Source organism: Callospermophilus lateralis, chromosome 2 (genome assembly GCF_048772815.1).
Source record: "Callospermophilus lateralis isolate mCalLat2 chromosome 2, mCalLat2.hap1, whole genome shotgun sequence".
NCBI lineage: Eukaryota > Metazoa > Chordata > Mammalia > Rodentia > Sciuridae > Callospermophilus > Callospermophilus lateralis.
In genome coordinates, this window is record NC_135306.1 from 166,192,325 (window position 1) to 166,215,838 (window position 23,514).

General features: G+C 36.8%; 1 protein-coding gene across 2 annotated transcripts in view; it reads left to right on the plus strand.

Annotated features, from left to right (window-relative positions):
- Nucleotides 1–8,353: 8,353 nt before the first annotated feature.
- The window catches only part of Nucb2 (nucleobindin 2), a 38,520-nt gene continuing 23,359 nt past the window's right edge, over nt 8,354–23,514 (plus strand). The window contains exons 1-2 of one of the 2 annotated variants that reach the window (XM_076846957.2): nt 8,354–8,462; nt 13,319–13,470. In XM_076846957.2, the coding sequence (XP_076703072.1) occupies nt 13,465–13,470 (6 nt within the window). In that variant the 5' untranslated portion in view covers nt 8,354–8,462; nt 13,319–13,464. The remainder of the gene's footprint in view (nt 8,463–13,318; nt 13,471–23,514) is intronic. The other variant, XM_076846958.2, reaches the window with a different exon arrangement.

Sequence of the window (23,514 nt, forward strand, 5' to 3'; positions counted from 1 at the left end):
TTGATACTGGGAAGCTGTGGTGAACATGGTTCTGTTGTCTAACTAACGCTAGACCCTCTTCCTCTTTTTTATTAGGACCCCAAATTTGATGTGTCCCATCCAGAGGATTTGTAGTGATTGGTCTAAGCCTATCATTACTGCTGCATTCCCCTTTTCAAGACCCTAACTTCCCCATCATACTCCCATTATAGTTAAGAGAACAGTCATTCAACCTATTTTTAGTTACTGGAAGGGTTCTTAAAGCATTGTTTGAAGGACTGATATGGAGGAGGTCTTCAGTGAAAAGGAACTTTTCACAAAAAAGATTTACTACTACTGCTACTACTACTACTACTACTACTACCACCACCACCACCACCACCACCTTCGTCCCCATTCCCTATCAGGTCTGTTTTCTGCTTTTGAAAATAGTCATGATTTATGATGTTAGGAGGTATGACAGCTGTTTTTCAGCCCAGGGCAATAAACTTGAAGATGAACAGTCAGAGCTGAAGAATGCAGAGAATTGTAATGAGACTAGCAACCAACACCAATGCCAGCAACTGCCTAATTCCAGTTTGTTGTTGTTGTTGTTGTTGTTGTTTTGTGGTAATAAAGACTGAATTCAGGGGGTGCTTTACCTCTGGACTACATTCCCAACCATTTTTATTTATTTTTGAGACAGGGGCTTGTTAGGTTGCATAGGCTGGCCTCAAACTTGTGATTCTCCTGCCTCAGCCTCCTTAATCACTGGAATTAAAGGGTGAGTGCCACCATGCCTGGCTGTAGACTTACTTTTCTTTCTTTCTTTCTTTTTTGGTGGTGCTGGGGATTAAACCCAGGGACTTGTGCGTGTGAGGCAAGCACTCTAATAACTGAGCTATATTCCCAGCCCCTAGACTTAATTTAACTTTGAAAAATAAACTCTAATTTATTGAAGGCTTTATGTCACTTTAGCTGAATAGAGATACAGAATATGAGAGACGCATGATGTGGCTATCCTTTTCTTTGCTGAACACCTCTTCCTAACCTGATTCTGGTTACAGACCCTATTCCCCAGGCCACACAAGTGAGTGCCTGACCCAAATAGGATTGTCAATGAATTACTCTATTATCCTCTCATTGACTTCCTTTTTTTCTGTATGCTTAAAATGGCTTCTGTTGCCTTAAGTCAGTGGTTCTCAAATAGTGGAGATTTTACTCCTCAGTATCTGCCAATGTCTGCAAATATTGACACAGGTGGTGATGGGTGTTATTGGTATTTAGTAGGTAGAGACCAGGAATGCTGGCATCCTAAAATGCTCAGGATACCCTCCTCCCCAAGACAAAAATCTTACTGGACCAAAATTGTCAATAGTACTGCTATTTGAAAACACTGCTTTTAAAACAAGAATGATTTAATTGGTATATGGAAGTTCTCAAAGAGGACTTGTATCACCTGCTGAAAATGAGTGGGAAGGAAGGATGGGAGGTTTGAGGAGGTATGAAACAATCATGGAGGATGTGGGAGAGGAAAGATGAGAGTGAAAAGTTGGAAGGTTGCTGGGCAGTGGTTAGGCCCTGTCTGAGGTCAATGTCCATGAATTTAGAGACATAGGTCTAATGATTTTTCTCCTACAACATAAAGTAGCATTGGTACAGATAAAGGGAAAGTGTGTGCTGGATTCATCCAAGGCTGAGTTTTTGTCAGAAGAGAGCAACAGAGAGAAAAAAAGGCAAGGGAGACGATGTTTGTATGGGAGTGATTTTATTAATGAAATAGAGAAATTAAGCTAGATAATGAGAGAAAAAATGATAGAAGATAATTGATAATAAAACCTGAAGGGATCAAGTCGATTCAGGAACTGGCAGTATTGGTATACTCTAGAGCTGGTTAGAAATAAAATCACATCTTCCTCGTGGATCTACTAAATCAGAATTTGTACTTTAACAAGATCTTCAAGTGACTTGTATGTACATTAAAAACTGAGAAGTAGATTAGAGGATTTGATGAAAGTTAAGAATTTTTACTCTGAAAATATAATTCTGGGTGAATTATGCAGCACAGAGGTTACTTTTTTTTTCTTCCTGTAAAGGGTCAAGAAATAAATAATTTGGGCTTGGGTGCGGTGGCGCATGCTTGTAATCCCAGCGGCCCGGGAGGTTTAGGCAGGAGGATCATGAGTTCAAAGCCAGCCTCAGCAACAGTGAGACGCTAAGTAACTCAGTGAGACCCTGTGTCTAAATAAAAATAGGCTTGGGGATGTGGCTCAGTGGTTGCATACCCAAGTTCAATCCCTGGTACCAAAAAAAAAAAAAAAAAAAGATAGTCAATGAGTTGACTTATCCCAGGGCCATAGTTTGTTTGACCTCTGTTTCCATATAGCATTTACCATAGAATTTCTGGTTTCTTGTTTATTTATTTATTTATTTATTTATTTTTATGTGGTGCTGAGGATCGAACTCAGTGCCTCACATGTGCTGGGCAAGTGTGCTACCACTGAGTCACAATCCTAGCCCCTTTTTTCTTTGGTACTGGGGAATGAACCCAAAGGTGCTTTACCATTAAGCTACATCCTCAGTCCTTTTTATTTTATTTTGAGATAGGGTCTTGTTAAGTAGCTTAGGACCCTATTAAGTATGGAGACTGGCGGTGAACTTGTAATCTTCCCTCTGCAGGTTCCATAGAAAAAAGTTCATACAAGTGAGCACAACTGTGCACAGCAAATTCTGTTTTCTGACCACTTACTGTCTCTTGGGAGTAAGTACTCTTCTGAACACAAACTTACCTTTGTAATGAATTAGTCAGTTGATGTTCTGTGAGATTCTAGGACAGGATTTGAGTTAGGGCCAAACTGAAGTATTAAAAAGCAGACTCTCCTTAACGTCATTTTTTTCTCCCTGGAAGACCTAGAGATGTAATATGGGGCAGGATTTGCATTTACTGGTTCTCTGGGGTTGTTTTCCCTTCGTTTTCTTTGGGCCTCCAGCAAATTCATTTTGGAGTTTCTTAGCTAGCCAAAGGAAATCAAGGTATTCCTTGGACATCAAAGAATCAATTGCTTAAATTGAGTTGAACAATATTCCCTTGAAGGAAGTGGCAGTAATAATCAGTCAGGGTTTCCAAGGTAACAGGGTGCAGGTATTTGGGGGAGGGAAATAAAATCTGTTGAGCATCTTCTCTCTAGCATCCTAAATAAATCATTTGAGTCCTTATAGTAAGTTTGGTATTATGATCCCCAAGGTATAGATGGAGAAATATTCTTTTAAGCAATGTAGCACTTTATTCTGGTAACCTCTGTTTTACAAATATAAATTCATTTAATCTTCAACATCCCTATGCAATGGGAACTATTACAGCCTCTATTTTATAGTTGGGAAAGCTGTGCCATGAAGAGAGGTTAAATAACTTATTGGAGAACATTTGCTAATATATATGGGACCGAATTTTTAATCCTAGAACACTGGCTTCATTTTTCATTTTACGTCTTGGTTTAAACTCACTCATTTGATACTTGTTGAACAAATACTCTGCCAGAAAATGTACCAGGCCTAAAGTTAGGTAACTAACTCAAGACCAGGCATATGTGATAGCTATAGAATCAGTATTGAGGTCCAATTCTGACTCTTAAACCTGTGTTCTTTTCCTTGTACTATACAGTGAGTATGTTTTTCAGTCCCTTCCAACAGGAGATTCTCCACTGGTGCTAAACTTTCAAGTTTTGGGTTTCACTAATTAAGTAATGTGACATTTCTTTTTAAGTTCCTCAGGATGTTTGAGGTATTCCTATCAACATTCATAGTTTTCTTTATCACAGAACAATCTTTACTGGTATAAGAACTGTTGTTCTCTGCTTTATATGCACATGGCATTCTTAAATATTTTCCTACATTTTGTTGTTTAATTATTGTATGCCCTTTTTTCCTTGTCTTTTCTTTTTCATTAACCTCAGGACATTTCTGAGAATAATGCCCTTGTCCCAGTCACCAAGCTTGTGTTCATTATCCATTTCATTATATTATTAGATTAATTTAATCTTCCAATTTTCTAGGTTTTATTCATCTTCATTAGGTTACTGAGTGTTGAGAGCCACAGCCGAAGGGGCCCCAGCAAACTTTTAGACTGCCAGCTGATGATTGGCTCATAGCGGCCCCAGCAACATCTAGCTGATTGGCTCCTCTGCGGTGATGCTCATTGGACTGTTTCCCTGCCCTTTCAGACCACGGAGCTGCTCACTGGGGGACTTTTTTGGCTCCGCCCATGCGACCCAGCCAATCGGCCTCAAGAGCAGGAGGATTGTGGGAGGAGGAGGCTGGGTTGGGGGATGTGGCTTGTGGGAAGCCGGTGGTGGCAGTTGGGCTCTGAGGGTTTTTTCCTGAGGAGCTGTTTTCTTTGGCTTGTGTGGTTCTAAAAATAAAGTTAGTTTCTTTTGACAAGTGGCTCCTGAATTGTGCCCAGCCAGACTGCAGCAACTGAGTAATCCAGATAGATTATTACCAGGTCTTTTAAGGTCTACTCTTACAGGGTCTATTCCAAATTTTAATGCCTGAGTCAGGCACTTTGTGTCTGTCCCTGTACTTAGATAATAAGTAATAAAAATATGCTGTCAATATGTTTATTTTCAACAGTGTTGGGATGCTATCATCTCCTAATCTGACACTAACAATGATTACTAATGATAAATAACCAATATGCAGATATTTCCCATATTTTTCGAGCTCAAATTTAGTGCTCTTACATCAGGACCTCCTGAATATTCTTTCTTTCTCAAGTGCTTTTATTCTTTAATCTATTCATTGAAGTAGAATATAAATAATTTTCCTTATATTTGCTTCTGCTGTTAACCCTTCAGTGGAAGCAGAGCCACAGAATTCTTTTCATCATAAGGTAGAAAAAAGGTTGAGGTCTTGCTTTTAAAAAATGGACAAGTGTCTTGTTCTCCTGAACCTCAAGAAGAAGCTTAACTTTGAGGTACTAAGTATTTGGATGAGAGACATTTGAAAGTCATGGAATCCAGAGACCTGAGGTATATTCTTAGGTTAGCCAGTAACTTGAGAATGGCTAACATTTATTGAACACTTACACTGTGTGCCAGTCACTTTTCTATTCATTTGCTGTGCTGTAAGTGGGAGGGCACTATTATTATCACCATTTTATTGACAAGGAAATGGAAGCACAGAGCATTTAAAAAATTTACCCCATGATTATATAAACTAGTATGTGAATTTGTCATGCTTTCCTGCTGTTTTATGACACTGATATCTCAGCTTTAACTAACTTTACATATATAATACAGCTAGGTAATATGAAATAATCTTCTCTGAAAACTAAAAATGTATTTTTTGTGCCAGTTAAGCAAGATTTTTCAAGACAATTTTTGAAAGTTGAACAAGGAAAAGGTAACTGTATTTGTTACACTGGAAATAGAAATCTTCAATTTTACCTACATTTTAATTCACATTACTTTAATTAAATAAATACATAATCTCTGAAAAAAATAATTTACCCCAACTCACTGCTAATAGGGGCAAAGTTTTGCAACAAAGACAGTCTGGTCCCATGGTGATGCATCTAGCCACTTGCTTATATTTCATCTTTTTTTTTGTTGTTGTTGTTAAATTTTTCCTGTTTTTGCTTTATAATATTCTGTGATTGCCATTTGCCATCAATTACATATCTCAAATTTACATCAATGTTCAATCAACTTTAGCAAATGTCTGTTGCCAGATATATTACCATCTCCATTTTCATGCAACATGTTAGCTTGATATAACACTTGACTCATTAAGAGTTGTCAACCTCAAATTGTATTTTTCCCTTTTTTTTATTTTTTATTTTTTATTTTTTTTAAATTAATTTTTATTGTAGGTTGTTCAAAACATTACATAGTTCTTGATATATCATATTTCACACTTTGATTCAAGTGGGATATGAGCTCCCATTTTTACCCCATATACAGATTGCAGAATCACATCAGTTGCACAACCATTGATTTACATATTGCCATTCTGGTGACTGTTGTATTCTGCTGCCTTTCCTATCCTCTACTATCCCCCCTCCCCCCTCCCCTCCCCTCTTCTCTCTCTACCCCCTCTACTGTAATTCATTTCTCCCCCTTATATTTTTCCTCCTTTCCCCTCACTTCCTCTTGTATGTAATTTTGTATACCCCTGAGGGTCTCCTTCCATTTCCATGCAATTTCCCTTCTCTCTCCTTTTCCCTCCCACCTCTCATCCCTGTTTAATGTTAATCTTCTTCTCATGCTCTTCGTCCCTACTCTGTTCTTAGTTACTCTCCTTATATCAAAGAAGACATTTGGCATTTGTTTTTAAGGGATTGGCTAGCTTCACTTAGCATAATCTGCTCTAATGCCATCCATTTCCCTCCAAATTCTATGATTTTGTCATTTCTTAATGCAGAGTAATACTCCATTGTGTATAAATGCCACATTTTTTTTTATCCATTCGTCTATTGAAGGGCATCTAGGTTGGTTCCACAGTCTTGCTATTGTGAATTGTGCTGCTATGAACACGGATGTAGCAGTGTCCCTATAGTGTGCTCTTTTTAGGTCTTTAGGGAATAGACTGAGTAGGGGAATAGCTGGATCAAATGGTGGTTCCATTCCGAGCTTTCCAAAAAATCTCCATACTGCTTTCCAAATTGGCCGCACCAATTTGCAGTCCCACCAGCAATGTACAAGAGTACCCTTTTCCCCACATCCTCACCAGCACTTGTTGTTGTTTGACTTCCTAATGGCTGCCAATCTTACTGGAGTGAGATGGTGTCTTAGGGTGGTTTTGATTTGCATTTCTCTGACTGCTAGAGATGGTGAGCATTTTTTCATGTACTTGTTGATTGATTGTATGTCCTCCTCTGAGAAATTTCTGTTCAGGTCCTTGGCCCATTTGTTGATTGGGTTATTTGTTATCTCATTGTCTAATTTTTTTAGTTCTTTGTATATTCTGGATATTAGGGCTCTGTCTGAAGTGTGAGGAGTAAAGATTTGTTCCCACAGAAACTTCCATTATAGTTGGCCTTCCTCTGTATCTGTGGTTCCACATTTATGGATTAAAAACCAACTGAAGAGGAAAAATATTAGGGAAAAATACTACAACTGAACGCAGACAGACATTTTTCTTGCTATTATTCCCTAAACAATACAGTATAACAATAATTTACATAGCATTTATATCATATCATATTAGGTATTATAAGTAATTTAGAAACAATTTAAATTTTGTGGGAGGAAGTACATAGGTTATATTGCAAGTTTTACATCATTTTAGATAAAGGTTTGAGTATTTGTGCATTTTGGTATGGAAGTGGGTACTAGAACAAATCCCTTGTAGATCCCGAGCCACAACTGTACCGATATACTATGCAACAGGTTCTTTGTTTTTGTTATTACCTAATCACCAACATCCTAAGGTAGATGTAATACCATTTTTTTTTTTTTTCAGGTGTAAAGAATGGAGGCTTAGAAGGGTCCTACCAATTGGCAAACTGAAGCTTCAGAAGCAGCTAGGTGGCTCCAAAAGTTTCTCTAACTCTCCAGTCACATACTTTTTTTTGGTACTGATGATTGAACCCATCCAAGGGATGCTCAATCACTGAGCCACATCCCCAGTCCCTTTTTTATATTTTATTGAGACGGGTCTTGCTGAGTTGCTAAGTGCCTCGCTAAATTTCTGGGGCTGGCTTTGAACTCAAATCCTCCTGCCACAGCCTCCCAAACCGCTGGGATTGCAGGCGTTCGCCACCGCGCCCGGATCACACACATTTTTGATACTCAGTTTCCCCATCTTTAAAATAAGAGATTTGGAGATGCCTTGGTTCTACGGTGGAGGATGTAGAGAAAGGCATATCTACAGATGCATGTGCGAGAAGGTGGAGCAAATGCAGTCAGGCCACAGTGACCCAGGGATCAGCAGAACGAGAGTGGGGCGCGGTTACAAATTTGAGGAGGATTTTTGCTAAAAGGAGGTTCGGGAACCCCCACCTCCCCAACGCGAGGCCTGTGGTTGAGAAAGGGCTTGACAGTATGGGCGACCAGTGTGGGTGCTGAGGGGCAGACCAGTGATCAAGAAGGAGGCTATCCCTAGGGCTGTGTTGGATTTCTCGGACAGGACACCCGCCCAAGTCCTGCTCCACCAGCTTCTCCAAGAAAGCTGGGAAGGAAGAGGCGCGGCCTCCCAGCCCAGCGAAGCAGAGCGCCACGTCCCTCTTGGCTCAGCCTACCTCAGGCTCCTTCGCTACGCGCTCCACACCTCCCGCCTCCGGCCTCGCTGGCTTGGCCTGGATCCAATCCCAGCCAATCGGCGCCCTCCGCGATCCCGAGCCGGACCAATCAGCGTCGGTGGGGGCGGGAGCTGTCGCCATGGCAGTGAGGAGGCGGGCGCGCGCGGTTGGTGGAGGGACCGAGCAAAGCAGTGGGCCAGGGGCTGGAGAGAGTCTGTTCCAACCCATTCAGCAAGCGGAGCTTTCCTCGCCGGCAACCCGCACGGTAAGGCCGGTGGTTGGAGGTGGATGCGGATTCGTTCGTCGGGAGGCTGGGGCGAGTCCTGAGATAAGACTCTGTTTTTTTGCCCTGCCAAAGCAGTGAGCATGGCGGGGCCCGCACAGTGGGCGGGCACAGGTGGGGAGGGAGCCCCCAACTTGAGCTTGAGACTCGGGGTCCCCTCCTCCGCTTCATTCGCTGCAGAGCACCCGAGCTTTCTCTGGGGTCGATGTGGGAGGCGGACTCTCCGCGAGAGCCAGAGAGGGTAGATGCAGGACCGAGACTCGGGCGGGGTCCGGCGCAGTCTTGGCGCTTCAGTGGGCGAGGGAGATGCCCATTGGTGAGGAAGGGTATATCTACCAATTCCAGGCTGATGCTTACCACACGATTCACCGTGGAGCAAAGGTAGGCCTGTGAACTCCGTTTTTCTGCCGGTTCTGTTAAGCTCTTACACTAAGGAGAAAGTTCCTGCCAGTCGTACTATCGTTTTTGTCTTTCCTTTTAAGAGACAACTTATGTTCGAGGTGATCCCTTTCAGTTTTAGGGGATGAGAAGGATGGTACTTCCTTGTTGCACCTGCTAAATATTAACTCAGTGAGCAAATGTGGTTATTGTGGTTGGTGCTGGCAGCGGTCTTGGCAATTATTTTACAGTGTCAGAAGAGGTGGAGGGGGAGAAAATGAGAACGAACATGGATCTTTAGTCTGATTTTTGGGAGACAACATCTTGAGATTCTGTGTTCACTAAACTACTACACTGGATAATGTACCTTTTGACAATCGAATTAGTGCTACCATCTAAAGCCTTTTATTAAGGCTCTGTTAAATCCATGGATGAATATGGACACTAAACCAAATTTTACCTGGCTTAAAAAAAAGACAGGGGTCAGGGGTCGGTTAAACGCACATATTTCTTTTTCTTTCTTTTTTTTTTTTTAAATGCTGTCTTTTTATTTTTTTTTAAAGTTTTTAAGTTATAGTTGGACACAATATCTTTATTTTGTTTATTTATTTTTATGTGGAGCTGAGGATCGAACCCAGGGCCTCACACCTGAGAGGCAAGCGCTCTGCCACTGAGCTACAACCCGAGCCCTAAATGCACATATTTCTGATAGTTTTGTTTGAAGGAGACGCTTGGTTTTCCCTATAGGAAAGTAAAAAAAAAAAAAAAAAAAAAAATTGACAGTTGCTTGAAAGGATTGACTAAAAGCTGTATGAGATTAGTGGTATTTCGCTCCAATAACCTATCTTTTACTACCTATTTAAATTATTTGTTTCTTAAGGTATTCCCTGGTGGATTCCATTAAATAATTGGACTCTGGTAATATCCAAATTCCTGCATTTTTGTCTGTCATAGAAATTGCATCAGGGTTCATCCTGATTTAAGCCAAGTGTGAGTTCTTGTTTTATAAAATTTGAACAAGTTTAACAAACATTAGACAAATAAATGTTTCAACAGATGCTCCTTAGTTAATAGGATAAAAAATTAAATCATTTAGAAAATAGAAGTAAAACCTCAAGTAATATTATTCTTTTTATTATGGTGAACATGGAAACTTCTTTTTCTCATCTTGATCTTTAAATTCTCTCCAATCTGATTCAGATTCCTAACGTGAATAATTTCTGTCTCCTTGTGGTTACTCGTGCTGTTCTTCTGCTATCCTGATTTTACCCATCTTCTAAGGGTGTGTTTATCTTTCTCTGCTTTCCCAAGGTACTAATTATTTATATGACACATTTTACACATTTTCTCAGCATGCCTTTTGTCAGTTGTTTTTTGCTCAGTAAATACCATTTGAAATGAAATCACAATTAAGGGGGCTGGGTTGTGGCTCAGTGGTAGAGTGCTTGCCTAGCATTCACAAGGCACTGGGTTTAGTCCTTAGTACCACATAAATGTAAAATAAAGATATTGTGTCCACCTAAAGCTAAAAAAATAAATATTTAAAAAAAGAAGAAATCATAATTAAGGCAATTAGGGTAATTTGCAAAATACTAGCTTTTAATTATGGGCATTAATATAGGGTATCAGCAACATGAGCAATTCAGTTATCTTTTTGTTTTAGTATATGAAGTATATCTCTGTTGATATACTAAATTAATTTTGTATAATTTAAAATAATATATATTTTAAATACATATTAAACTGTGTTCCAATTTCTAAGGATCCTTTTGATGGCTGGGGTGTATAAAACACCCTTTTGAGTAGGTAGCTGGAAGAATCAAGTGTAAGATTTTGGAATGTATTGAAAATAATCTTTAAAGTGGATAATTTTTTAAGTATTGTGAATAAATAAGTTGACCATATTTGGCATAATAGATAAATTAACTTTTTCAATATTAATTTACAGCTTAGAAAAAGAAAAATTTGCTTTTTTATGTTTAATATGTGAAATCAGTTTATAGACTTTAAAAAACGGGCTCCAAATAAGTTAAAATAACTTACTCAAGGAAAATTATCAATCACTTCGATAATTTTCAATCTAAAAGTTATTGAAAACTACAATATGGTGAAAAGTCTACTTAATTAGAATTTCTTGGCCAGATTCCAGTCCTTGTTCTGCTAGATTATCTTAGGCAAGTCAGTTAACTTCTTTGTGCTTTTATAACCTTTAATAAAGGTGGAAAGTGAACTGGATTACCTCTGAAAACATTTCTGGACTCAGAATTCTCTTATTCTAAAATTTGCAAACAACTTAATGGAAATTGAGATAGCACTTCCATGCCTTCATTTTTTGGTAGAGCTTTTTGACATTGTATTTTAGTTATCTGAAGTACAGTAGATGTAAATGTTGAGGACATTGTAATAAAAAAATGTGTTTATTAAGTGAAACTGATATCAACAGTATATATTCATAAACTTATTTCTAAGAATGCTGTAAACCATTGCTAAGATTGGAAAAAAAGGAGATATATGATAGTTTCCTTGATTGATGTCCTTTTAACAGATACGGACATCAGAAACACTAAGATTTTTACTGATGTCTTGATCAAGGAAGGGGCTGAAGTCCAGCTCAGCTGGTCATACACCTGATATTTTATTTCAAATCACACTTTCTATCTGACTCTCATTTTCAAAGTGGGAAATGGAGGTGAGCAACAGGTTATATTGTCACTGCTGGCATGGAGAAACTCAGACACCATTTAGTTTTCCTCATTCCACCCCTTTTTACTGTCAGAATTGACGAATTAAAAAGCAGCAACCCTGGTTTCCTGGCTCAGGGCAGTGCCTTTGAAAAAACAAAAAAACAACAATAAAAAAAAAACCCTAGGCCTCTCATTCCAGCTTGGTTTTAATGACTTGGAGGAAGAGACCGTTCCATTCTTGTTGGATGTGTTCCTTCTATTGGCTTTGTAGCTGCATTGGAGCTTTGGTTATAGCAATGCTCAGAGAAAAGCTCTAATGAGGCATTTCAAAAATGTTTTGTGATTGTCAAACTGATATTGCCTTTTAAATTCTATAATTTGGGTATTTACAGAACAGATTTTCATATATAAGTATATTTCATTTTCAAGACAATAAGGGCATTAATATTTATTTAGCATTTACTATTGTCATATACTATACTGGTTATTTTATGTTCTTTCTTATTTCCACCTCATCAATAAACCTGTAAAGAAGTATCAGTACAGTTTCATAGATAGGAATATCAAGACTCAGAAGACCAAAAGAGGGTTGGAGATGTAGCTCAGTAGTAGAGCTCACGTGTAAGGTGTAGGGCTCAATCCCTAGCACTTAAAACAAGTATCTCACAAATAAATGGGAGAGGTTAGGATTCAATCTGTTTTTTTTTTTTTTTTTAATTTTTTTTACCATGCTGTATTAGAAAAGGCCATATACCTTTACAAAATACATTATGCATATTATCATAGATGGTTTCATATTAAATTGCCATGTAAAAAAGAAATATATGTGTTGTTCAAATTTGAAACTATTGTTAATTGCTTGTTTTCTTTATAGACCACTTAGAAATAATTGATCATGTTCACCAATGAGTTTGCATACAAGCTGTCTTGTATTATGTAGTAGGGTTTCAAAAAAGAGTTAGAATTTTATTGTCTCATTACTGTGGTAGACTGGGATCAAGGTTAGTTATTTTAAAGTATTGTAAAAGTAAAGGAAGATTCCAGTTAAGTATATAACAGAAGTTACCTTATATCTTAAAATGTTATTGCTGAGAAAATTAAAAGCTTAATCTGAATTCCTCTTAGTTATTTAAAAGAGGAGCAATAGATTAATTCTAGATAGGGAAGAGAGGTGGGAGGGAAAGAGAGGGGGCAGGGGATTAGCAAGGATGGTGGAATGTGATGGTCATCATTATACAAAGTACATGTATAAAGACTTGAATTGGGTGTCAACATACCTTATAATATACAAACAGAGATGAAAAATTGTGGTACATATGTGTATTGAGAATTGTAATGCAAAAAAACCATAGTACATGTATAATGTCATAAATTGGCATGAACATACTTTATATACAGAGATACGAAAAATTGTGCTCTATATGTGTAAAAAGAATTGTAATGCATTCCACTGTTGTCGTGTATTTAAAAAAATAATAAAATCAATAAAGAAGAGGAGCAATATAGTAAAATATGGGCACAGCAAATCAAATGGTCTTTGATTCTGTTTATTTTAATGTATCTCCCTTCTCTACTGGAATATGATATAATTTAGTCTCCTTCACATCATGAAAATTTGGTACATTTTCTTTTCATGCTATGACAAATTTATATGCTGTCATTTGCCTTTACCACCACTATATTATGTTATATGCTGTCATTTGCCTTTACCACCACTATAATATTTTAAATTTATGATTATATTTAATTTGTCTTTTTTTTTTTTTTTTAATTTAGAACTTAAGAGTCAGTTTTTAATGAAAAAAATTTGGGCCAAGAGCCAAGATCCACCTCTTCACTAACTTGATATTAAACACGTCATCTTACCTTTCTGGATCTCAGTTGCCTCATCTGTAAAAAGGACATAAAAATTGTTTAGCTGTATGAAGGTAAGTGCTCAGTTAAGACTTGCCTTTGTTGGCAAACAAAAACTACCACCACTACCAACAATAATAAAACACAGATACGACAAAACCCAAAATAGGCTTCCTGGTAGTTTAAACCCACAATGTTTTTTTTTCTCATTTGAAATAATTCTTGAAGTAGACAGTCTAGGACAGGCATAATGACTTTATTAAGTCACAAGAGACCTAATCTTCTACCAATTCTTTGATCTGCTTTCCCTAAGTTGTGACTCTGTTTTTCACCGTCTAAGATAGCTATCAGCCTCTGACCATCACAGCCAAGATACAGGCAGCAAGGCAAAGGTAATGAAGGATGTCTCTCCTCTCTTTCAGGAGACTTCCTGAACAAAAGCTCAGGCTGCAAGAAAGCTGAGGAAGGGAGAAAAATATACATGAGGGAGGAACAGAGATTTTACAAGGAAAGAGATAGATTAGTTCCAGCTTTTCTATTTTTTTGTTTGTTTTTGGAGTTGCCAGGGATTAAACCCTGGGCTCTGTCCATGCTAAGCAAGTGCCCTACCAATAAGCTACATACTCAACTCTTTTGTTTTCTTTTCACTTACTTACCAATGACCATTCTTTTTACCCCCTTCCAGGATATCTTGCCCCACAATTAAAACAGGGATCTCCCACCCCTCCCTCTCAAATAAACTTAATCTGGTTAACTACTGGAGTGAATCTATAGCTAAGAAATCTGCCTCTGTTTATGAACGGGAGTTTTGATTTGTCCTTTTAGGACCTGGATAGGTAGGGAAATTGTTTTGTATCTATTGGATACTAGGAGAAGATTAAGAACTCATAATTACTTTGTAATTATGCCTGAGGCTCTGATGCCTTTGGGATCATTGATTCCATGCTATCTTGAAATGATCTCTTTTCAAAATTTTTAAATATACTTACTTATTTTTTTTGTCCTACTTTGTTGTACATGACAGCAGAATGCATTTCAATTCATCATATACAAATGGAGCATAACATTTCAATTCTCTAGTTGTACACCTTGTAAAGATGCACCATTAATGCAATCATACATGTATCTAGGGTAATGATGTCCATCTCATTCTACCATCTTTCCTACCCTCCTAATCCCACTCCATCCTCCCCTTTGCCCAATCCAAAGATCCTCCATTCTTCCCATGCTCACTCCCCCCCACCCCATCATAGATCAGCATCTACTAATCAGAGAAAATATTTGGTACAATATCTTTATTTTATATTTATGTAGTGCTGAGGATCGAACGCAGTGCCTTGTGCATGCTAGGTGAGCACTCTACCACTGAGCCACAAACCCAGCCCCAGGCCTTTTGAGGTTGACTTACTTTGCTTAGCATAATTTTCTCCAGCTCCATCCATTTACCTGCAAATACCACAATTTTATTCTCTGTTAAGGCTGAGTAATATTCCATTGTGTATATATACCACAGTTTCTTTATCCATTCATCTATTGATGAGCATCTGGGTTGGTTCCACAGTTTAGCTCCTATGAATTCAGCTGCTATAAACACTGATATGACTATGTTACTATAGTATGCTAATTTTAAGTCCTTTGAGTATAAACCGAGGAGTAGGATAGCTGGGTCAAATGGTGGTTTCATTCAAAGTTTTCTGAGGAATCTCCACACTGCTTTCAAAAGTGGTTGCACCAATTTGCAGTCTCACCAGCAATGTATGAGTGTACCTTTTTCCCTACATCCTCTCCAACACCTATTATTGCTTTTATTCTTGATAACTGCCATTCTGACTGGGGTAAGATGAATCTTAGAGTAGTGTTAATTTGCATTTCTCTAATTACTAAAGATATTGAACACTTTTTCATGTATTTGTTGATTACATGTATATCTTTTTCTGAGAAGTGTCTGTTCCTTAGCCTATTTATTGATTGGATTGTTGTTATTATTTTTTTTTTGTATTAAGTTTTTTTGAGTTCTTTATATATCCTAGAGATTAGTGCTCTATCTGATGTGCATGTGGTAAAAATTTGCTCCCATACTGTAGGCCCTCTCTTTACTTCAATGATTGTGTCTGTTGCTGAGAAGAAGCTTTTTGTTTAAATATATGTCTTTATTTTACTTTAAGTGGTGCTGAGGATTGAACCCAGTGCCTCACACATGCCACATGAGCGTTCTACTTCTGAGCCACAACTTCAGCCCAAGAAGAAGCTTTCTAATTTGAATCCATCCCATTTACTGATTCTTTATTTTATTCCTTGTGCTTTAGGAGTCTTGTTAAGGAAGTCGGGGCCCAATGAAGATTTGGGTCTACTTTTTCCTTCTATTAGGTGCAGGGTCTCTGGTCTAATTCCTGGGTCCTTGATCCACTTTGAGTTGAGTTTTGTGCATGGTGAGAGATAGAGGTTTAATTTCATATTGCTACATATGGATTTCAGTTTTCCCAGCATCATTGTTGAAGAGGCTATCCTTTCTCCAATATATGTTTTTGGCACCTTTGTCTAGTATGAGAAAACTGTGTTTATGTTGGTTGGTCTCTGTGTCTTCTCTTCTGTGCCATTCATTGGTCTACATATCTATTTTGGAGCCAATACCATGTTGTTTTTGTTACTATTGCTCTGTAGTATAGTGGAAGGTCTGGTATTGTGATGCCTCCTGCTTTACTTTTCTTGCTAAAAATTGCTTTGGCTATTCTGGTCTCTTATTTTTCCAAATAAATTTCATGATTGCTTTTTCTAGTTCTATGAAGAATATCATTGGGATTTTAATAGGAATTGCATTAAATCTGTATAACAGTTTTGGTAGTATGGCCATTTTGACAATATTAACTCTGCCTATCCAAGAGCATGGGGGATCTTTCCATCTTCTAAGATGTTCTTCAATGAATTGATCTCTTGATTTAGAATCTCACATCATCCTACTTTAGAGAGGAAATAATCAGCCTATCCATATTTGGATTAGTCAGTCTACTGTTTCAGCCTAGTTTAGCTCAGTGTCTCCTCTTGAAGTCTGAGTCTTATGGAAACACAGGGTGATAAAAGATAGGAGAAGAAGGCCAGTCTTAATGACTGGAAAATGGAAAAAAAGTAGGTTAGTCCCCACTTCTTCCCATTGTTTCTCTTTATCACTCATTTCTCCTTTTTTTGTATGGATATTTTTGTCTTTTCCAGTTCATAAAAACATGTAACCCTGTTTCTGACACCTTTGGCATTATTTTGGTATTTAAAGAGATTTTTTAAAATACATTTTTAGTTGTTGACAGACCTTTATTTTGTCTATTTATTTGTATGCGGTGCTGAGAATTGAACCCAGTGCTTCACACATGCTAAGCAAGCGCTCTACCACAGAGCCACACCCCCAACCCCTAAAGAGATTTTTGTCATTACTTTTCTACCTAATGTACTTCAACACTTTCTATTTCTTTTGTTATGACAGCAGTTGACATTTGAAGAGACTTTATTAAGAAATAGAGTAAAGGTTTAAGTTAATTATCCTTATTATGTCTAGAATAAACACTGAAAGATTAAAACTACTAGAGGGAAAAAATATATTTAAAACATTCTCCATTAATCAAAAAAAAAAAAAAGAAAAAAGAGAAGATGAGATGATAAAAAATAAACATTAAAGAGACAGGATAAATAGAAAGCCCTAAAGAAGATGGTAGATTTTGAATTTAAGATAGAATACCCGTATTTCATTGATTCTAAGACCTCATTGATATTAAGATATACCATCGTATGCTATAGAAAAAATCCTGCCAAACTATGACATTGTGCTTTATTACTTACAATATGCTTACTGAAAAAATTTTATTTTACTTTTTTTTTTTTTTAATCCCTAGGGATTGAACCCTGGGATGCTTTATCATTAAACTACATTCCCAGAGTTTTGTTTTATTTTATTTTGAGACAGAGTCTTGCTAAGTTATTGAGGCTGGTCTTGAGCTTGAGATCTTCCTGCCTCAGCCTCCCAAGTACCTGGTATTACAGGTGTGTGCCACCATACCTGGTTTTTTCGTTTTTTAAAATGTATATAATAACATTGTTGGGAAATTATTTTGCAGTTTAAAATTTAACATAGCAGCGACTTTTGGCCATAGGTATTTATGATGCATTACAGTGATGGCTGTTTTATAACCCATTCTCTTATATCAATCTCTTTTGTAGCTTTAGCATTAGTGTATTATTTTGAAGTATTCTAAAATAGCATCAGAATTTTGTCGACATTTCCTGTTGACTCAACTCAGCTTTCTCCCCACTTAAATTACACGTTGTTGGAAGTTCTGCAGCTTTTGCTTAGTACTATTAGGAAGTTTTTGACAAATTGACATTTGCCTTAATGTTTTATAAATTGGTCAAATCAAGTTCATGTTCCTTGAAATTTTTTTGGAGGCATTGTCAGTTTCTGTTGACTGCCTTTGCATTGTTTGGCTGCTAATAGGTAATTCTGTTGCTCTAACAAAATGTAACATGGCATCATCTACTTTGCGTATCTTTTGTGTATGTGTGTGTGTGTGTGTGTGTGTGTGTGTGTGTGTGTTGTGCTAGCAACTGAACCCAGGGCCTTGTGTATGTGAGGCAAGCATTCTACCACCTGAGCTATATCCTGAGTCCTACTTTGGGTATCTTTCTGTCTAGAGTTTAGTAAAGCACTTACTTCTTCCTTTATGAGAAAAAATAAAGATATTATTCTAACATCAAACATTTGCTTCACCAATTTGAGTGCTTCATTTCTGAACTTACAAAATAACTTTTCATTTTAATATCAAATTATAGTTTAATCTTCTTGGGAAGATATTTAAAATGATAATAAGGAACTACTGATAATGCAGAAATTCTGAAGTTAGGACAGTAAGAATAAATTTGATAAAAAATTTATGCATATGTAATGCATATTGTTGTTGGTACTTGACCAAATACAATTTTATTTGTTGTTGTTTGAAGTATTGGGGATGGTACCCAGGGCTTAGTGTGTACAAGGGAAGCTTCAACAACTGAGCTATATCCCCATATCTTTTTAAATTTTATTTTGAGACAGGTCTTACTAATTTGCTTGGGCTAGCTTCGAACTTGTAATTCTCTTGACTCCGCCACCCAAATGCCTGTGATTATAGGCATATGCCACTGTGCCAAGCTTCAATCACAATTTTAATATTCCAGTCATTGAAAGATACTCCCTGATTCCTGAAATGTTAAAATGAGAAATTGTGCATTTTAGGATAAGTAATTTAATTAAATGTAAACAGAGAAAATACTCCACTTAGAAGGCAGAGATTGTCACCTTAGTATATGTGTGTATGTTTGCATGTGTACATATGTACATGTACACAGTATTCAAAAGAAAAACTGGTTTCACTATATTAGTATCAACTAATATAGACCTTAAGGCAAGTTGGGATATGAAGGCCACTCACATGTGATAAAACATTAAATCTAAGGCTAGAAAGTCTTACATTTATATATATCTAATATTTAAATAAAATTGACAAAATCATAAGGAAAAACATAAAAGCCCAAAATAATAATGTAAGATTTTCACATATTTGTCTAGTAATGGTGAAACAAGGAGACAAAAATCATTAAGAATATAAAAAATTAAATGATTGTGAAGCATGAATTGTATTTTTTGATCTTCACATTAAAATTTTTTCAGCTGGAAGTTTTTGCTCTATTTTTTAAATTCATTTTTTATTTTTTTTACGTTTTATTTTTTACCTTTTTAAATACACAACAGCGGAATGCATTACAATTCTTATTATACAAATAGAGCACAATTTTTCGTATCTTTGTATATAGAGTATGTTCATGCCAATTCATGCCTTTACACATGTACTTTGTTTTTTTTTTGCATTACAATTCTTTTTTTCTTTTTAAAGAGAGAGAGAGAGAGAGAGAGAGAGAGAGAGAGAGAGAATTTTTTTTTAATATTTATTTTTTAGTTTTTGGCAGATACAACATCTTTGTTTTGTATGTGGTGCTGAGGATCGAACCCAGGCCGCATGCATGCCAGGCGAGCGCTCTACCGCTTGAGCCACATCCCCAGCCCCATGCATTACAATTCTTAATACACATATGTACCACAATTTTTCATATCTCTGTTTGTATATAAAGTAAGTTGACACCCAGTTCGTGTCTTCATACATGTACTTTGGATAATGATGTCCATCACATTCCACTATCCTTGCTAATCCCCTGCCTTCTCCCTATCCTTCCATCCCCTCTTCCCTTCTTCCCTATCTAGAATTCATCTATTCCTCCCATGTTCCACCTCCCTACCCCACTAAGAGTCAGCCTCCTTATATCAGAGAAAACATTCAGCATTTGTTTTTTTGGGATTGGCTAACTTCACTTAGCATTGTCTTCTTTAGCGCCATCCATTTACCTGCAAATGCCACGATTTTATTTTCTTTTATTGCTGAGTAAAATTCCATTGTGTATATATACCACATTTTAAAAAATCCATTCATCCACTGAAGGGCATCTAGGTTGGCTCCACAGTTTAGCTATTATGAATTGTGCTGCTATAAACATTGATGTGGCTGTGTCCCTGTAGTATGCTGTTTTTAAGTCCTTTGGGTATAGTCCGAGGAGAGGGATAGCTGAGTCAAATGGAACCACCATTTATTCCTTTTTTTAAAGTTGGAATATAATTCATACAATTCCCTTGCTTTTAGTCTAATTGTAGGGTTTTTCAACCATCTCCACTATCTAATTTTAGAACATTTTCATCACCCCACAAAGAAATCCTGTATCCATTAGCATTTATTCCTTATTTCCCCCTTTCCTACCAATTGTTCTAAGCAATCAGTAATCTAATTTCTTCCTCTGTGAACTTACCTATTTTGGGCATTTCATACCAATTGAATCATATAATATATGTCTTCTTGCTCTTGGCTGTATTTGTTATTTATTCTGTTGTATTTGACTTTAAAACAAACAATTTTCTCCTTTAAAATCAGTCTTTTCTCCTGAAATTATCAAAATATGAAATAGCCTTTGGTTTTGAAACAGCAGTACCAATTCAATGCAAGTCTGACAACCTCTAAACCTAAGCTTTGTTTCTACTCCACCAAGAAAGTCTAAGTTTGATGAGAGGGTATAATGTTTCACAACCTGTTTCCAAAGGGTGAAACTTTCTTGGCTTTACTTCTTTTTGTGATTGTATCCCCAAAGGAATTTTCCTTGAAAGTTGATTTTTGTTATGTTACAATTAATGTTCCTATCTCATCTCCCACATCTGTTTCTTCCTTTGCCTATGTAATTTAAACATGCCAATGTTTAGTTTAAAGGCATTTATTGATCTTACAAATTAATAATTTAAAATTATTAGGCTGGGGATGTGGCTCAAGTGGTAGCGCGCTCGCCTGGCATGCGTGCCGCCTGGGTTCGATCCTCAGCACCACATACAAACAAAGATGTTGTATCCGCTGAAAACTAAAATTAAATATTAAAAAAAATTCCCTCTCTCTCTCTCTCTTTAAAAAATAAAATAAAATAATTGGTGTGAATATAAGCAACTTTATTAGTACTTTATTAGTATTTCTGAATACGTAATAGAAAAGATCTATACTTTAATAGGCACTAGAATTTAAGCACTTAACAAATACTGAGGTTAAGTGAAATTCTCTAATTTAACAAATTCTTTGTTTTTAAAATGAGAAAACTGAAGTGGAGAAAGTCAATTGACTCACCTGTGATGACATAGTAAATAAGCGATGCAGCTAGAATTAGAAAGTACATAATAAAATTTAATTCTGCCTTATTGTTAGGTATAAAAGTAATTTTCTGCTGACTGTGGTGGTTCATATCTATAGTCCCAGCTACTCTGGAGGCTAAGACAGGAGGATCACAAGTTTGAGGTTACCCTGGGTAACTTACACCCTGCAGCAAAATAAGAAATAAAAAGGTGTGGGGATGTAACTCAGTGGTAGAGCACTTGCCTACTATACCTAGAGGCCCTGGGTTTAATCCCTGTTGAACACACACACACACACACACACATCAGACATTTCCAATTCCTTAAGGATCCAATATTTCTTTTTGACATAAGTATTCTCCTTGTCTCTCATTATAAGTAAGGTCTATAAGTATTAGAATGAGGGAAGGCAGTATGTTATAGGGCAGGACTTTTGAAACTTTAGCAGGCATTATAATCATCCACAGGCTTGTTAAAAGACAGATTGTGGGGCCTACAGCCTAGAGTCTCTGATTTGGGTCTGGAGTAATCCTTGAGAGTTTGCATTTCTAGCAATTTTCCAGGTGATACTGGTGGTACTGGCCTGGGAACCCCACACTTTGAGAACTGAGGCTTAAAAGTAGACTTTGGCTTTGGCATTAGTCACTCTCAAGTTTAAATTGTCTCTATAACTAACTGCTCTGTGATCTAGATCAAGCTTTTTAAGCAGTAAGGTTTCTTTTACTTTAAAATGGGGGTGATAATATTTATTTTACAGTGTTGTCATAAGACTTAAATGAGTTAATATAAAAAAATATTTAATTGTCCTGCTTGGTACATAGGAAACACTAAATAGATGGTTGTTACTGTTACTTATAATAAACATGAGGATCAGTCAGTGTTTATGAATCATAAATTCTGTCAGTGTTTTCGATTAGAGAGATTCTTTGTTTTGTCACTTTGAGATATTGCCAGGAGACATACATAGTTATATATACCAGCACATCTCTCTCTTGACTTGTCTTCTTATTTATGGTAGATGTGGCAGAAGAGTGAGAAAAAGCAAAAGGGACAACAACAGATGGGAGGATGTGGAAAAATCAGAACTCTCTTGTATTACTGATGGGAGTGTAAAATAGTACATCCACTTTGGAAAACAGTTGGAAGGTCCTCAAAAAGTTAAACACACAGAGTTATGAAATTTATCTAGCAATTCTATTCCTAAAGGTATATAATCAAAAGAATTGAAAATATACTAATATAATAGCTTGAACACTAATGTTCATTGAGGAATTATTTTAAAACATCCTGAAAGTATAAACAACCTAAATGTCCATCAACTGATGAATGGATAAACAATTGTGGTATATCCATACCATGGAATATCTGTTGAGCTCTAAAAAGGGATGAAGTCCTGATACATGTTACAGGATGCTTGAACCCTAAAAGCATACTGCTAAATGACAGATGCCAGACATAAAAGGCTATGTATTGTACAATTCCATTTATATGAAATGTCCAGAATAGGCAAATATATATACACAGAAAATAGATTATGAGACAGGAGGATCACAAGTTCAAAGCCAGCCTCAGCAAAAGCAAGGTGCTAAGCAACTCAGTGAGACCCTGTCTCTAAATAAAATACAAAATAGGGCTGGGATGTGGCTCAGTGGTTGAGTGCTCCTGAGTTCAATCCCCAGTACCAAAAAATTAAAAAATAAAATAGTAGATTAGTAGCTACCCAGGGGGTAGGGGGAAAGGGAATTGGGAGTGATTCTTATTGAGTATAGGTTTTCTTTTGGGGGGTGATGAAATGTTTGAAAATTAGTAACAATGGTCGAATATCCTTGTAAATACACTAAAAAAAAAAAGAAAGCCTGAGTTGTATCACTTAAAAGGGTAAATTTCATGGTCTATGAGTTATATCTCAAAAACACCAAAACCAAAACATATATCTATGTATGTGGGCATAAAGCATGAATGAGAAATAAACCTTTGTTGTCATTTGATTCATAGTGGTTAGTCTATGCCACAAATAAACCATTCTAAGCTCTATAAGTTTTACAAAAATGAAAACCTATTTATCATCATGGAGCTAATCATTCATCATGAAAAACATTTACTTACAACAATCAAGCTTGAGGAACCAGTGTCCTAGAGAAGATAAATCCTAAGCTTCACTATACATAGGGATCACTGGAAAATTTGTTGGAAGATTCCTGAGCCCCATCCCTAAGGCTTTGGGTAGAGCCTGAGAATTGGTATTCCTGACAGTCAGCTCCAGGGGGCTTCTGATCTGAGAGGCTGGAGAACTAAACTCTGAGTAGCATCTTCATAGATTAGACAAATTCTGTGAATTTTATGCCATGTGAAGTTTATCTCAATACAGATGCTAAAAATTGCTATA